This window comes from Muscardinus avellanarius (assembly GCF_963383645.1).
Source record: "Muscardinus avellanarius genome assembly, chromosome: X".
Classification (NCBI taxonomy): Eukaryota; Metazoa; Chordata; class Mammalia; order Rodentia; family Gliridae; genus Muscardinus; species Muscardinus avellanarius.
The window spans coordinates 76,934,728-76,952,450 of NC_137792.1; the positions used below are offsets into that span (position 1 = coordinate 76,934,728).

The following is a 17,723-nucleotide window of genomic DNA, read 5'->3' on the forward strand; positions in this document are numbered from 1 at the left end:
GCCAGCCTCAGCAAGTAGTGAGATTCTCATTAACCTAGTGAGACCCTATTTCTTTATTTTTTTATTTTTTTATTTTTTTGGTACTGGGGATTGAACCCAGAGGTGTTCTGCCTCTGAGCTAACTACACCCCCAGACAGATTTTTTTCTTATTTAGAAACAGAGTCGCGCTGGGTTAATGACAGTCTCTCTACCTGTTGAGGCTGTCCTCAAATTTGCAATCCACCGGTCATGGTGGCGCACGCTTGTAATCCCAGCGCTTGGGAGGCTGAGACAGGAGGATCGCGCAGGCTCGAAGCCAGCCTCAGCTACTTAGTGAGGCTCTCAGCAACTTAGTGTGACCCTGTTTCCAAATAAAATATAAAATAGGTCTGGGAGTGTAGCCCGTAGGTAGAAAAGCCCCTGGGCTCTACCCCTAGTACCACAATAAAAACCCTTGCAGTCCTCCTGTGTCTGTCTCTCAGGTACTGGGATTATAGGCACCACCAAGCCTGGCTGAGACCCCGTTTCAAAACAAAAATAAAAGAGGGCTGGAAGTATAGGTTGGAGATAGAATGCCCCTGGGTTCAATCCCCAGTGGCACATTAAAAAAACAGCAACAAGAAATGTTCCATCTATGCTCCGTTGCTCTGTCCAGGACACTACCCACAAGCCACATGTGGCTGTTGGAGGGCTGGGGGTAGACCTCAATTGTAATCACTTGATTTGCATGTACAAGAGCCCGGGTTCCATCCTCAGTGCCGTAAAAACTTGTAAAAAGAAGAAATAGCACCTGTGAGCAAGGAATTGAATTCTACTATGTTTTGGATTTGAAATAATTCTTTTTTTTTTTTTTTTTTGGTACTGGGTATTGAACTCCAGCCTAGTTTTATTTTTTTGTTTTTAAACAGGGTCTCACTAAATTGCTTAGGGGCCTCACCAAGTTGCTGAGGCTGGCCTCCCACCTGTGATCACCCTAACTCAGTTTGCTAAAGTACTGGGATTGTAGTCGCGTACCTCCATGCCGGGCTCTTTTATACTTTTGTTGGTGCATTGTAATTATACATGATAGCGAGGTTCAGAGTTGTGCCGACAAGGGTGTAGGTTTGTTTCCATTCAGGTCCTACCCTGCACCCACTGCTTCCCTTATACAGTAGTGAGACTGGTAGTGATACCTTCATGACTGAGTATAGCATAATATAGACTTTGTGTGTGTGTGTGTGTGTGTGTGTGTGTGTGTGTGTGTGTGTGTGGGTCTGGGGATGGAACCCAGAGGAATTCGACCTCCAAGCTACACCCCTGCCCCATTTTTTTTTTTTTTTTGGTGGTACTGGGGTTCCTGGAAGCCCTTCTACCTCTGGGATACACTCCCACGGGTTATACTCCCAGACCTATTTTTTAACTTTTTATTTGGAAACAGGGTCTCTTAAGCCAGCGGGGCTGGCTCCGAACCTGCGCGATCCTCCTGTCTCCGCCTCCCAAGCGCAGGGATTACAAGCGTGCGCCACCACGCCCGGCCTCCCTGCCCTATTTTTTATTCTTTATTTTGAAACCGGTCTCACTGAGTTGCAGAGGCCTCACTAAGTAGCTGAGGCTGTCCGCAAACCACGATCCTTTGGTCTCAGCCTCCCGAATGCTGGGATTACAAGCGTGCGCCACCACGCCCAGCGCATAATATAAACTTTATTTCATCAGTTCTTTCTTTACCCCTTCCCACATCCGCCCCCTTATCCCCTTCTATTCTACCGGTCACTCTCTTCAATGATCTCAAGTCGTGTTTGTTTTCTATTTTCTCTCTAGCTTCCACATATGTGAGAAAACATTCGACCTTTGAGTTTCTGAAAGTGGCTGATCTCACTTAATATAATATTCTCTTATTCCATCCATTTTTCTGCAAATGACACAATTTGGTTGTTCTTTATTGACTGAGTAATATATAGTATATGTAAAGAAATCAAAAAATGTAAGACTAAAATAACAAATGACCCAGCCTATTTTAATTTTTGAAACAGGTTCTCCCTAAGCTGCTGAGGGCCTCTGAGGCTGGCTTTGAATCTACAGTCCTCCTGTCTCAGCCTCCCAAATACTAGAATTATAGGCATGTGCCACTGCCCTTGGAAAATTTGAAATTGTTTTCATTTAAATAGCTGTATGTGGCTAGTAGCTAGTGTGCTGGACCATACAGCTCTAGAATGATTCTCACAGGACATGAGCAAGTCTTCTGCAGTTTGAAGAAGTCCAGATACCAGGAAATATCCATAGTGCAAATTTAAAGTCAGGTAGTAAGGAAGGGAAGTTTGGGGTCAGAGTGACCAGTGCTTGGGAACTGGCAAGGAAGAAATTCTCAGCTGGGTGCCATGGTGCACACTTATAATTCTAGTACTTGGGAGGCTGAGACGAGAGAATTGCAGGCTCACAACCAGTCTCAGCCACTTAGTAAGGCCCAGAGTAATTTAGACTTTTTGTCAAAGGGCTAGTGAAACCGTGCGTGGTGGCGCACGCTTGTTATCCCAGAATTTGGGAGGCTGAGAGAGGAGGATTGTGGTTTGCGGCCAGCCTCAGCTACTATTTAGTGAGGCCCTTTGCAACTCAGTGAAATCCTGTCTCAAAATAATAAAAAAATATGGCTGGGGGTGTAGCTCAGAGGTAGAATGCCTCTGGGTTCCATCCCCAGTACTGCCAAAGGAAAAAAAAGGCTAATGATATAGCTCAAAGGTGAAATGTCCGTGGGTTGGATCCCCAGTATCACAAAAAGAAAAAGGAAGGGAAGGAGGGAAGAAAGAGGGAAAGAAGGACGGACAGACTTCTAGAATTTGCCAAGCTCATGCTAATTGAAGTTTGGACTTTGTTTGGGGGTTGGCCACAGGGACTGGCATCCGCTCAGAGAGTGAAACAGAGGCAGAGGCATCGGAAATCAGTGTTCCTCCCAGTGCCCCAGCAGTCCCACAGGCCCCCACCCAAGGGGAGGACTACGGCAAAGGCGTCATCTTCTACCTCAGGGACAAAGTGGTGGTAGGGATCGTGCTGTGGAACATCTTCAACCGAATGCCGATAGCAAGGAAGGTAGGTGCCGGTTAGACCTCTTAGAGGAAGGTGGGAAGTGTGCGTGGAAAGCATTCCAGTGACATTGAGTGCCCTGAAATGCATCATCTACCCAGGTTACATTGTGCCTAAGCAGAACAGGGACAGCCTTGGCCCCGCAACATTTCTGTTTTACTTGAAACTTGGCTGGACAGCCTGGGAGTTGGCAGGCTGGTCATTTGGGGTTAGGAGGAAACCATTCCCACAACTCCCTCCCAGTGTGTGCCCGGGACTGGCCAGGCCTGGCCGCGCAGGGAGTGACCGCGGGAACTATTGTTACCCTCTCTCTCAGATCATTAAGGACGGCGAGCAGCATGAAGATCTCAATGAAGTAGCCAAGCTCTTCAACATTCATGAAGATTGAAGACCCGCCACAGAACAGGCGGGCCGCTTTTCCGATGGGTAAAGGAGCATTTTTACTCAGCAGACTTTCTTACTTAAATGAGTACAGATGATCAAGTCCTTTGTGTATATTTTCAACCATGTAGGCAAGCAAATTCTTAATGTTCACATCATGAAATAAAATCTGATTATTCTCAATTAAATTCTGTTCTCTTTGAAAGGGCGCAGATGGGGGGCGGAGGGAAGTCACGTATATCAGACGGCAAGCAGATTGCAGCAACTGCCCGGTGTCTTCCTGGCCCCATTCTCCAAACTCCTTTTGGTTCCTTGAACTTCTTTCTTGTGCTCCTCCAGATCTCTCAGCCCACGACACTTGACGCCGTCTCCTCTAGAGAAATGTGCTCACTCTGTGGAGACTTTCCTGGCCCTTATCGGCTTGATCTTCATTTCTGTGTCTGCCTCTTAGCCCCTGGCTTCCAGGATGCAGCACCCATGGCACTGAGGTCTTGCTCCTGGTTAGAGTTCCAACACTTAGCACAGATTATGGCACACAGTAGGCATTTAATCACTGTTGAATGAAATCAACAGATCTGACTCAGCTGAACCCGAAACAACTCCTGTCACAGAACTGAACTGGCTCTATGGGGATGTACTACAGACAAAAAAGAAGGCTCACACACCAGGTGCTTCAAGGCACCTGGATGGACTAGAGATGGACTCCTTAGGGCTTGTAATCACTATTTTTTCTCCATATTGAAGATTGAATCCAGGGTGCTCGAGTCCTTTTATTTTATAAGACAGAGTTGTAGAGGCTGGCCTTGAACCTGTGATCTTCCTGCCTCAACATCCCAGGTAGCCGTTGCAGGTATGCATTACTGTACCTAGCTAGGCTCATATCTCTTGAGCCCTCAACCTGCTGTTCCCCCAAACTAGAAACCTGCTATTTATTTATTTATTTATTTATTTTTGTGGTACTGGGGGTGGAACTCAGGGGCTTTTTTACCTCCGGGCTATACTCCCAGACCTGTTTTATACTTTATTTGGAAACAGGGTCTCACTAAGTTGCTGAGAGCCTCACTAAGTAGCTAAGGCTGGCTTCGAACCTGTGCGATCCTCCTGTCTCAGCCACCCAAGCTCTGGAATTATAAGCGTGCGCCACCACGCCCGGCTTGCTTTTTCTTTTTTGTGCTGGGGTTTGAACCCAGGGGCATTCTACCTCTTAGCTATATCCTCAAACTTTTATGTTTTTATTTTGAAACAGGGTCTCACTAAGTTGCGGGGTGCCTCACTGAGTTGCCGAGGCTGGCTTCAGCCTGTAATTCTCCTGTCTCAGCCTCCCACGTACTGAGATTACAAGTATGTGCCATCACACCCAGGTTACAAACCTGTTCTTTTCACTCTTTTTTCTACTATATACTTATAAGAATACGTCGCTTTATATATGATTTGCTGAGAAAACAAAGTTTCATTAAGTCAACTCATCTTTTGGTATTTTAAATTACTTTTTTGGTACTAGGGATTGAACTCAGGGGCATTCCACCTCTGAGCTACACTGCCAGCCCTTTATATTTTGAAACAGGGTGTCACTAAGTTGCTGAAGTCCTTGCTAAGTTGCTAAGGCTGTCCTTGAACCCGCAGTCCTCTGTCTCAGCCTCCCAAGTACTGGAATTATAGGCATGAACCACCATGCCCAGCTAAATTCTTTTTTGAAATCAAGTCTGGGATGGCGGTATATGGCACAGTGGTAGAAGAGTGCTCAGTGTGCACAAGGCCCTGTGTTCTTTCCCCAGCACCGAAATAAATTAAAAGATAAATAGCAAATAGAAATCAAATCTTATTGCAGTTGAAAGGAAATTTTTACTATTTCAAATCTCTTTTTTCTTTTCTTGCGGTACTGGGGATGGAACCCAGGGACATTCTACCTCTGAGCTATACCCTCAGCTCTATTTTTTATTCTTTTTTTTTTGTGTGTGTGTGTGTGTGTGTGGTACTGGAGGTGGAACCCAGAGGCTTTCTACCTCCGGGCTGTACTCCCAGACCTATTTTGTATTTTATTTGGAAACAGGGTCTCCCTAAGTTGCTGAGAGCCTCACTAAGTAGCTGAGGCTGGCTTCGAACCTGCACGATCCTCCTGGCTCAGCCTCCCAAATGCAGGGATGACAAGCCTGCGCCACCAAGCCTGGCTCTTGTTTTTTATTCTTTATTTTGAAACAGGGTCTCACTAAGTTGTGGAGGGCCTCGCTAAGTAGCTGAGGCTGGCCGCAAACCTGCCATCCTCCTGTCTCAGCCTCCCAAGTACTGGGATCACAAGCATGTACCACCACACCCAGCTTCTATCAAGTCCTTAATGAATCTTTTTGTAGAGAAAATTATTACTGGTGTGAATCTTTTAAAAATACTGAGTTTGTATACTGGAATTATGACATACACCAGTACTTGGGGAGGCTGAGACAGGAGGATCACAAGTTTGAGGTCAGCCTCAGCAACTTAGTGAAACCCTGTTTCAAAATTAAAAATAAGCCAGGCGTGGTGGCACACGCTTGTAAGCTCCACGCTTGGGAGGTTGAGACAGGAGGATCACGCAGGTTCGAAGCCAGCCTCAGCTGGTTTGAGAACCTGTTTCCAAATAAAATATAAAATAGGTCTGAGAGTGTAGCCTGGAGGTAGAAGGCCCCTGGGTTCCATCCCCAGTACCACACATATACAAACAAATTAAAAATAAGCTGGGCGTGGTAGCACATGCTTGTAATTCCAGCATTCGGGAGGCTGGGCCTGGAGGATTGTGGTTCGAGGACAGCCTCAGCTACTTAATGAGACGCTCAGCAACTCAGTAGATCCTGTTTCAAAATAAAAAATAGGGCTGAGGGTGTAGCTCGGAGGTAGAATGCTGCTGGGTTCCATCTCTAGTACCATAAACAAATAAGAATAAACTGAGGGTGTAGTGAGGAGGTAGAATGCCCTTGGGTTCAAGCCCTGTAAGATCCTAAAGTGCTTCACGAATCATTAAAGGCCAGCCAGGTGCAGTGCTGCACATCTATAACCCCAGCAACTTTGGAGACTAAGCCAGGAGGATCGCAAGTTTAAGACCAGCCTGGGCACTTTGGCAAGACCCTGTCTCAAAACAAAAAGAGGCTCAGGATGTAGCTCATCGGTAGAGTATTTTCCTAGCCCAGTACCACACACACACAAAAAATCAAGATTGTGATTTGTCTTGTTTACTGGTCTAATTATTTGAGTTACTATCCTTGTGTGATATGTCATTGTAATTCAGTTCATTGAAATTAAGTGATCGCTGGGAGTGGTGGCGCATGCCTATGATACTGGGATGTGCCAAGGATGGAGAGATCAACCAGAGCTCCCTCAGTCAACTGCTGACACTAGCTCACTCACTAACACACCACTTGGTCTATGGCCCTCCCTGTTCAAAAATATATGATAACTTCTGTCACCAACACATCAAGTCCAAAGTCTTCCTTAGCAGTCTATGATCTTAAACCACCCTGCCTGTTTGACCTCCTTCCCTATGACTTTTAATACACACACACACACACACACACACACACACACACACACACACCTGGCATATTGCCTTATTTATTTATTTGTGTATTTATTTTATAATACTGAGGATGGAACTTAAGAGCATTCTACCACCAAGCTATACCCCCAGCCCTATTTTATTCTTTATTTGGAAACACGGTCTCACAGAGTTGAGGAGGGCCTCACAAATTTCTTTTTTTTTTTTTTTCGGGTTTGGGAATAGAACCCAGGGGCATTTGACCTCCGAGCTACACCCCCTGCCCTATTTTTTATTCTTTATTTTGAAACAGGGTCTCACTAAAGTTGCAGAGGGCCTCACTAAGTAGCTAAGGCTGTCTGCGAACCGAGATCCTCCAGTCTCAGCCTCCCAAATGCTAGGATTACAAGCGTGTACCACTATGAACTTCCTGTCTCAGCCTCTCAAGTACTGGGATTACAAGCATGTACCACTATGCCCAGCTTTAAGTAATATTTACTTATTTATTTATTGTAGTAATGGGGATGAAACCCAGGGGCCTTCTACCTCCGGGCTATACTCCCACCTATTTTATATTTTATTTGGAAACAGGGTCTCACTAAATTGCTGAAAGCCTCACTAAGTAGCTGAGGCTGGCTTCAAACCTGCGTGATCCTCCTGTCTCAGCCTCCCAAGTACTGGTATTAAAAGAATGCGCCACCACACCCGGCAATCTTTTTAATTTTTAAATATTTTATTAACATGTATTGATTTGTTCATATGAATGGGTCTGTGATATTTCCATACATGGATTCAGCATTCATTGATCAAATTCAAGCCCCCCCTCCATACCACGCCTTTTCCAATGTCATAATCACTATTCTGTTTTCAGGTAGGCTTTTTTTTTTACCTGCCACACAATGAAAGAGAACTTACTAATTTTAATGCTCCTGGGTTCCATCCCCAGTACCGCAACAAATAAATAAATAAAATATAAATTTGTTTTTGTAACTGATACATAAACATATAAAAATGAGCTGGGTGTGGTGGCGCATGGTTGTAATCCCTGCGCTTAGGAGGCAGAGACGGGAGGATCACCCTGTTTCCAAATAAAAATATAAAATACAGTCCAGAGGTAGAAGGGTTTCCAGGTGCCCTAGTACTACCAAAAAAAAATATGTGTGTGTGTGTGTGTGTGTGTGTGTGTGTGTGTGTGTGTGTGTGTAGTGCACTCTTGTAATCCCCGCGCTTGGGAGGCTGAGACAGGAGGATGGCCCAGGTTAGAAGCCAGTCTCAGCTATTTAGTGAGGCTCTCAGCAGCTTAGTGAGACCCTGTTACCAAATAAAATAGAAAATAGGTCTGGGAGTATAGTCTGGAGGTCAAAAGCCTCTGGGTTCCACCCCCAGTAACACCAAAAATTTTTTTAAATATATAAAAATGGTGCCGGGCGTGGTGGCGCACGCTTGTAATCCCCGCGCTTGGGAGGCGGAGACAGGAGGATCGCGCAGGTTCGAAGCCAGCCGCGCGCGCTGGCTTAGGAGACCCTGTTTCCAAAATGAAAATGTAAAAATAGGTCTGGGAGTATAGCCCGGAGGTAGAAGGGCTTCCAGGAACCCCAGTACCACCAAAAAAAATAATAATAATAATAAATATATATATATATATATATATATATATATATATATAAAAATGTAATATTCAGATCAGGGTAAACATACCTGAGGATTACACCTCCAGCCCATATCTACTATTCTTTAAAACATTCTACAGGAACCAGGCATGGTGGTGCATGCCTATAATCCCAGTACTTGGGAGGCTGAAGCAGGAAGATTGAAGGTTCCAGGCCAGCCTCAGCAACTTAGTGAGGCCCTCCACAACTTAGTGAAACTCTGTTTCAAGATAAAAAGTAAAATAGGGCTGGGGGTGTATGTAGCTCAGAGGTAGAATGCCCCCGGGTTCAATACACACACACACACACACACACACACACACACACACACACACACAAGGAATATTAAGCTATCCCAGAGCAAGGGCTTTTTTTTTTTCAATATACAGACCACATGCCATACCCCCAAAACCCTGGCTGAACAAGTCCTTGGTTGATTAGTTGGGTGACACTAGATAACAGGGTTGACTATAAAAATGAGCCTCTGTCTTGTCGCCTCTGATCTCTAATTCAGGTTGTTTATGAGAGGACGTTTATACCCCCATCACGTTACTCACTGCCACAACTTGCCACTTACCCTGGAAACATTTAATCTGCCGAGGCTACCGAAGATCACAGGGTCTTATTTCTGACTCCACAGACAAGCAGTGCCTGAGGTGTGGCCCTCGATAGCGGCTCTGTGATTAGTTGGGCCACACCACAGTGCAGAACAGGGCTGGTCATGCCCTGGGAAGAAAAGTTGGGGCTTTGCCAAAATACTAAGCATTTGGAGGCCCCCCCCACTTGATTCAAACTTTTACTTTGCTATTTTACAAATGTTATCAGCCGGTACCTTGGCACACTTAGCGATAGTACTAGTCTTTGTTTGCTTGGCTACCTATGAGGCACAAGCGGAGATGCCCCAATGTTTTGTTATGTTGTTGTCGTTGTTTTGTTTTGTTACATGGGTCTAGGGATGGAACTCAGGGGCATTTGACCTCCAAGCTACACCTCCTGCCCTGTTTTTTATTCTTTATTTTGAAACAGGGCCTCACTGAGTAGCTGAGGCTATCCTCAAACCGCGATGCTCCAGTCTCAGCCTCCCAAATGCTGGGATTACAAGCATGCGCCACCATGCTTGTAATAAAAATGATTTTATTTTTATTTAAAAACAGGGTCTCTCTAGTTTGCTGAGTCTTGCGTATTGCCGAGAGGCATGTGCCTCCATGCCTGGCTATGCCCCACTATTTTATTTATTTTTTATTTTGGGGGGGGTACTGGGGTTCCTGGAAACCCTTCTACCTCTGGGCTACACTCCCAGATACCTATTTTTTATATTTTTATTTGGAAACAGGGTCTCTTAAGCCATCAAGGCTGGCTTCAAACCTGCGCGATCCACCTGTCTCTGCCTCCCAAGCACGGGGATTACAAGCGTGCGCCACTACGCCTGGCGTGTGCCCCACTATTTTAAAGTTGAAGAGATGGAACTGAGAAAAAGAAGTTTTATTGGAAAATGGTCAGATTAAGCCACTGAGTGAAGGATGTCAACGTACGTGTGTGTGTGTGTGTGTGTGTGTGTGTGTATGTGTGTGTGTGGTTTTAATCAACAAGGCCTTTTTTTTTTTTTGGAGACGAGGTTTAAAACAGAACGGGTGGGGGTGGGAATACACAGTGACCTACTGCAGGCTGCTTCCTTGAAGGAAACCCAGCAGCTCCTCTAGAGACCCATTTATACAAAGGAACTCTCCCCTCCCTTCCACGCTACCCCTTTCCTTTCCAGCTCCTCTCAAGTTTGGCTGCTGCAATGTCCCTTCTGTCCCTCCTTCCCTGACTCCACTGAAAATAGGGTACCCTGCTGCCCTAGAGATTTTTGGGACTCAGTCCCAGTGCCTTGCTCTCTGGGCACAGGGGAAGTCATGCTGGGCCCATAGGAGCAGGGCTGCCTCTGGCTTCTTTCCCATCTTATCAGGGAATTTTTGGCGGGCGCAGATACACGTACACAAAACCACACACAGATATACAGCCCAAGCCAATGATGACATCCCCCTGCCTGGCTGGTTCTACACATGGGTGTGACTGGATCAGAGTACATGGAGAGCCTAAATATTAAGATACTGGACTACCAAGCCCTGGTTAGAGACCAGGGATTGGCTCAAAGTGGATATTTCTGAAACAGAAAAGCAGCCCTTGACATTAGGAAGCTGGCCTGGTACTGCCGACCAGGCCTTGGTGCGGCTGCCAGCTGGCCTGGCACTCACAGTTAGGTCTGGGTGTTCTGTGGAGCAGAGACAGACTCATAGGACACAGGCATTGTGCAAGGCCACTGTGTGACCATGATGAGCCAAGACAAAAATGAGACTACTCCATAATCGTGTGAATGCAGACAAAAATATTAACACTGTCCAAACCACAAAAATGGCCAAGCACTCTACCTCCCATGATGGTAATCTGAGTTACTGCTGCTTCCTTACCAATCAGATTTGGCCCCACTCTAGTCTGTCCTCCTGTCTAGCCATAGTGATCCTGCTTTCTTTCTTTTTTTGGGGGGGGGTGGTACTGGGGTTCCTGGAAGCCCTTCTACCTCCGGGCTACACTCCCAGACCTATTTTTACATTTTTATTTGGAAACAGGGTCTCCTAAGCCAGCGCGCGCGGCTGGCTTCAAACCTGCGCAACCTTCCTGTCTCTGCCTCCCAAGCGATTACAAGCGTGCGCCACCACGCCCGGCGACCCTGCTTTCTGACAACATCCAATCTAGAGCAAAGCCCAGCTCCCTTCAAACCACCCCCAAACTCCCCAGCCCAACAGGAGACCCCCTAAGTCCCTTCTACCATCCTCTTCCTGAGATTCCCCAAGGTTCCCACAATGTGCCTTTTCCCTTGCTGCAATGAGAAATAAACTCAACTTGCTCAACCACAAAAGTGTGCCTGGTGGTCTTTTGACAATTTGAGAGAAAAAAACAAAATCTCTTCTGCAGGCCCAATACCAGGTAGAGACCCTAGGAAATTTTGCCTAGTCCTGTCTCAAAAACCTTACCCTAGAGTCCCAGTGGCACTTCTGAGAAACACTTTTCAGTTGGGAAAATCCCAGAAGTAACATCTCATGTAGACTGACAGAGGTGGCTGGCCCCCCCGGGCATATTCCCACCTAGGGTGTCCTGGCATTTGCAGTTACACCCAGAAATGCTCCTTGGGAGCACCTAAGAGATGGGCATGGTGTTGCTTGCTTATAATCCCAGTACTTGGGAGGCTGAGACAGGACCATTGGATGTTCGAAGCCAGCCTTAGCAACTTAGTGAGGTCTTCCAAATAAAATCAGCACATGCTTGTAATCCCAGTACTTGGGAGGCTGAGACAGGAGGATGACAGGTTCACGGCCAGCCTCAGCTATTTAGTGGGCCCCCCCACAACTTAGTGAGACCCTGTTTCAAAATAAGGAATAAAAAATTGGGCTTTGGGTATAGTTCAGGTAGAATACTCCTGGGTTCGATTTCCAGTGCCATACACAAAAAATAGAGTTGGGGGTATAACTTGGAGGTAGAATGACTCTGGGTTCAATCCCCAGTACTAAAAAAAATGCAAACATACTCATTTATGTAATATCTGCTAACATTTTCTGACAACTACTACATGCTATAGTACTATGCTGGGCCCTGGAGAGAAGATCAGAAATATATAGTTCCTGTCTTTGGTGGCTTTATAACCTAGTGGCAAATACAGACGAAACAAATGGGACTATCAGTGTGACATAAGTGCTGGGAGCATGAGGAACTACATTGCCTTTCAGATTGTTTATTAGCCTGCTTCTTTTTTTTTTTTTTTTTTTTTTTTTTTTTTGCGGGTCTGGGGATGGAACCCAGGGGCAATTGACCTCCGAGCTACACCCCCTGCCCTATTTTTTATTCTTTATTTTGAAACCGGGTCTCACTGAGTTGCAGAGGGCTAAGTAGCTGAGGCTGTCCGCGAACCGCGATCCTCCGGTCTCAGCCTCCCGAATGCTGGGATTACAAGCGTGCGCCACCACTCCCGGCTTATTAGCCTGCTTCTATCGATTTTTTTTTTTTTTTTTTTGCGGGTCTAGGGATGGAACCCAGAGGCATTTGACCTCTGAGCTACAACCCCTGCCCTATTTTTTATTCTTTATTTTGAAACCGGGTCTCACTGAGTTGCAGAGGGCCTCACTAAGTAGCTGAGGCTGTCTGCGAACCGCGATCCTCCGGCCTTAGCCTCCCCAATGCTGGGATTACAAGCGTGCGCCACCACGCCCGGCTTCTATCAGTTCTTTTCTTGTGCTCATTTGTGCCTGGTCCTGGGGATTGAACTTACCACTATGCTCAGCAATTCTAGGTTTCTTTTCTTTTCCTTTCTTTCTCTCTCTCTCTTTCTCTCTCTCTCTCTCCCTCCCTCCCCCTTCCTTCCTTCCTTCCTTCCTTCCTTCCTTTCTTTCTTTCCGGTACTAGGGATGGAACCCAGGGGCATTCTACCTTTGAGCTACACCCCAGACTTATATTTTTATTCTTTATTTTGAGACAGGGTCTCACTAAGTTGCAGAAAGCCTCACTAAGTAGCTGAGGCTGTCCCTGAACTGTGATCCTGTCTCAGCCTCCCAAATGCTGGGATTACAAGCATGTGCCACCACACCCGGCTATTTTATATAATTTATTTGGAAACAGGGTCTCACTAAGTTGCTGAGACTGAAGATTCTTCTGAAGCCTAGCAAGTTACACCTGGACATAGGACCCTTAGAAATTATACCTTGAGGCCTGGCGTGGTGGCGCACGCTTGTAATCCCAGTACTTGGGAGGCTGAGACAGGAGGATTGCACAGGTTTGAAGCCAGCCTCAGCTACTTAGTGAGGCTCTCGGCAACTTAGTGAGACCCTGTTTCCAAATAAAATAGAATATAGGTATGGGAGTGTAGCCCGAAGGTAAAAAGCCTCTGGGTTCCATCCCCAGCACCACCAAAAAAAAAAAAAAAAAAAAAAAGAAAGAAAGAAATTGTACCTTGCCGCCGGGCATGGTGGCGCACGCTTGTAATCCCCGCGCTTGGGAGGCGGAGACAGGAGGATCGCGCAGGTTCGAAGCCAGACGCGCTGGCTTAAGAGACCCTATTTCCAAAAATAAAAAAGTATAAAATAGGTCTGGGAGTGTAGCCCGAGGTACAAGGGCTTCCTGGAACCCCAGTACCACCAAAACAGAAGAAGAAGAAGAAGAAGAAGAAGAAGAAGAAGAAGAAGGAGGAGGAGGAGGAGGAGGAGGAGGAGGAGGAGGAGGAGGAGGAGGAGGAGGAGGAACTGTAACTTGCCTTATTTTTTTTTGTGGCACTGATAATTGAACCCAGGGACATTCTACCTCTGAGCTACACTCCCTCAGTCCTATTTTATTTTCATTTTGAAACAGGATCGCCGGGCATGGTGGCACATGCTTGTAATCCCAGTACTTGGGAGGCTGAGTCAGGATAGTGTAGGTTCGAAGCCAGCCTCAGCTACTTCATGAGGCTCTCAGCAATTTAGTGAGACCCTGTTTTCAAATAAAATATAAAAAATAGGTCTGGGAGTGTAGCCCGGAGGTAGAAGGCCCCTGGATTTCATCCCCAGCACCACAAAAAATTTTTTTAATGAAACAGGGTCTTGCTAGTTTAATGAAAGTCTCACTATTTGCTGAGACTGACCTGGAACCTGTGATCACCTGTCTCAGTCTCCCAAGTACTGGGATAACAAGCATGGGTCACTACAGCTGGCTCTGTAGCTTGCCTTATTAATGACCCACAGAAAGATCGACAGCCTCAAAACTGGACTCCAGTAGCCGGGCGTGGTGGCGCACGCTTGTAATCCCCGCGCTTGGGAGGCGGAAACAGGAGGATCGCGCAGGTTCGAAGCCAGCCTCAGCTAGTTAGTGAGGCTCTCAGCAACTTAGTGAGACCCTGTTTCCAAATAAAATACAAAATAGGTCTGGGAGTATAGCCCGGAGGTAGAAAGCCTCTGGGCTCCACCCCCAGTACCACCAAAAAAAAAAAAAAAAAAAACTGGACTTCAAGCTGGGCATAGGGATGCACACCTATAATCTCAGTCCGTGGGAGGCTGAGACTGGAGGACCACAGGTTTGAGGACAGACTCAACGAGTTAGCTAGACCTTGTCTCCAAATTTAAAAGAATAATAAGGGTATAACTCAAAGGTAGAACACCTTTGGGTTTAATCCCCAGTACAAAAGGAAAGATACCGCTCCATGAAGTATGGTAGACTTCAGCCCCTAAAGTTTGATTTCAAAATCAGAATTTCTCCCAGAAGGGCTTTATAGTACTTCTGTCCTTAGCCTTGGTCTAGCACTTATGTTCCTACCCAGCTATTTAATAGTTCCCAGTCCTCAGAAACATCCCCTGATGGGTGGAAAGCCACCAGAGCCCAGGGCTGTTCTCAACCTGATACCAAGATAGGAGCTCAGGTGAGAGTGCTCAGAGAACTTTCTTAATGCCACCTAAGTTCTAAGCCCAGCCCTCACACCCCCACTTGGTCTTAGACAGTGGCTGTTTGGACACTGACCATGGTCTTAGCAGAACCAGGTTAATACAGGCTCTGGGACAGCTGGGACAGCTCAAAGCTCAGAGCACCCCACATCTGCCCCCTTGCTGGCACAAGCTCTCTTGTGTCTCACCTCCCCAGCAATCCCCTGCATAGGTCATTCATTGACTGCAACAGGAGGTTCTAAAGAAGAGACCTCAGTTTCCAGGTGTTTGACTCAGTCAGCCGGAGGCCTGAGGAGAGAAGGGAATGCCCAGCAGGCGCTTCCCATAGAACCAGGTGGCTCATTGGAAAAGGATACCTTAGTGGGAACTTTGCAGGAAGCTGCACCTATGCCGTTCTTTCCCAGATATTCCCTGTGCGCCCCCAGAACAGCGCAGCGGGCGGGCTGCAAGAGAGGCTGGCAGGTCGGCACCGGGGCTCTGACCCAATACTTCCCTGTGGGCTGCCTGGCCAAATCCTTCCCGGGAGCCCAGAACTGCCCTTGTTCGCCTGGGGGCCCGGGAAGGAGGGCGGGAGCCGGAAAGAAGTGATCTAGGCAAGTTTCAAGGGGTGTGCCGGGCAGCGGGGAGGATTCTCGTTTTCATGAGTCAGCGGATCGGGCCCAATGTGACTTCATTGCTTCCCGAGAAGAAGCGCCCGGGGCAGCAGGCCGCCGCGGGATCGAAAGGCCGGAGCACCGGCTTCCCGCGCCTCGATGATTCCGACCTGGGCGCTTGGGGCTGGGGCGGGGGAGGGGCTGCAAAAGGAGGCCTCGTGCTGGTGGGGACAGCTCGGGACCGGGAAGCTCCTCCCGGGACGTTAGTTCCCGCCGGCGCCGCAACTCAAACTTGGCGCTGCGCGCGTTCCGCCTGCAGGCGGCGCTGCAGAGGCGCCCTGCGCTCGCTGCGGGAGGGTGAGGCGTGTGGTCCCGCCGGGGCTCCGGGCTTGAGGAGGCGCGCCAGCCCCGAAAGGGGTAGGCAAGGAAAAGGCTAGAGGGGCGGTCGGCCGCTCGGACTCAAGAGAAGGCTGATCTCCCACCCCGGTAGCTGGAGAGTCCTGATAGCTGCCCTGCCGCGCGAGTGCCCGGCGAAGGTATGGCTCTCTTGTGCCCCTTCACAGTCCCTCGGGACACCCGGGGCCCCTCGGAGCTGGGGGAGGCTGTTCCCCTCAGCAAAGGGCTCGTGGTTTCAAGGGCCGGCTCTGCAATCCGGCAATGGTGCTCTTGACCTGCGGGGCAGTAGAATGGAAACTTTGAGTCGCGTCTCGGGAGCTGGGGGTGGGTTTCCCTGAACAGCCGCCACGCACTCGCCCGGTTGCCCTGAGACCGACAGTACATCTCCAGCGCAGGGTTACAGATTGTGGCTGGAGCTGGGGCGCAATCGGGGGACCAGGGCTTAGCCTGAGGCTGGGCTAAGCTGTTAGGGGTTCTGGTTTTTTGTTTTTTTTTGTTTTTTTTTTTTTGTTTTTTTTGCGGGTCTGGGGACGGAACCCAGAGGCACTTGACCTCCGAGCTACACCCCCCCCCAGCACAATTTTTTATTCTTTATTTTTAAACCGGGTCTCACTTAGCTGCAGAGAGCCTCACTAAGTAGCAGAGGCTGTCAGCGAACCGCGATCCTCCGGTCTCAGCCTCCCGAATGTTGGGATTCCAAGCCGTGCGCCACCCGCCCGGCTAGTTAGGGGTTCTGTGAGTGCTGGTCAATTGGCTCTTCTGCAGGTATACAAGGGAAAACAAAGCTACGCCGTTCGTCTGGGGCTCGAACTTACGATCTTGACCTCAGTAGCAAGAGCTTTGTGTCCTAATTCCTTGCAGGGCAGAGCTCTAGAAGTCATGATGTTGCTTGGAACTTGCATGGTTATGAACCACGGTTCATGGTTATGTGGTGACTATATAGTTGATAAATTAAGACTCTCAGGACACAGACGCCTTCCCACTGAAGGCGAAAGACAGTTGATAGGTCCAGCCTCATCGTTTTCAGAGGCTTCGGTGGCCATTTCCACGATACAACTTTACAGATAAAATATACGGGCAGGGTTTCCTGGTGATGCACGCTTGTAATCCCAGCGCTTGGGAGGCTGAGACAGGAGGATGACACAGATTCGAAGCTAGCCTCAGCTACTTAGTGAGGCTCTCGGCAACTTAGTGAGACCCTGTTTCCAAATAAAGTATAAAATAGGGCTGGGAGGTAGAAAAGCCCCTGGGTTCCATCCCCAGTACCACAAAATAAATAAATAAATAAATAAATAAATAAATAAATAAATAGTATGGGCAGGGTAAATCCTTCTTTTCTGTGCCAAGAAATAAAAGCTACACCCTGCTGGATGTAGTGACCTGCTCTTGTAATCCTAGTACTTGGGAGGCTGAGACAGGAGAATCACAGACTCAGGACAGCCTCAAAGACTTAGAGCGCTCTCAACCACTCAACAATACCCTGTTTCAAAATAAAAAGGGCTGGGGATGTTGCTTGGAGGTAAAATGCCTCTGGGTTCAATTCCAGTCCCAAAAAAGTTACTACACCCTGGCCTAGTGTTCTGGGCATCTCTTCCCCTTCAGTCCATCCAGCTCTCCTGCTTTCAAGGTGTCCAAAACCATCTGAGAAAGTTATCTAAAGATTTTCCATAAAGAGGAAAGGGAGGAAAAATCCAGAGGATCCTAAACGTTCCCAGGTTTCACTGTGTG

General features: G+C 47.6%; 1 protein-coding gene across 3 annotated transcripts in view; it reads left to right on the forward strand.

Moving 5' to 3' along the window:
* AIFM1 (apoptosis inducing factor mitochondria associated 1) overlaps positions 1-3,422 on the forward strand; it is a gene marked incomplete at both ends in the record, with an annotated part of 55,350 nt that extends 51,928 nt beyond the window's left edge. For all 3 annotated transcript variants that reach the window (XM_080718590.1, XM_080718591.1, XM_080718592.1), the window contains 2 exons: positions 2,844-3,040; positions 3,351-3,422. In XM_080718590.1, the coding sequence (XP_080574716.1) occupies positions 2,844-3,040; positions 3,351-3,422 (269 nt within the window). The remainder of the gene's footprint in view (positions 1-2,843; positions 3,041-3,350) is intronic.
* Positions 3,423-17,723: the final 14,301 nt, after the last annotated feature.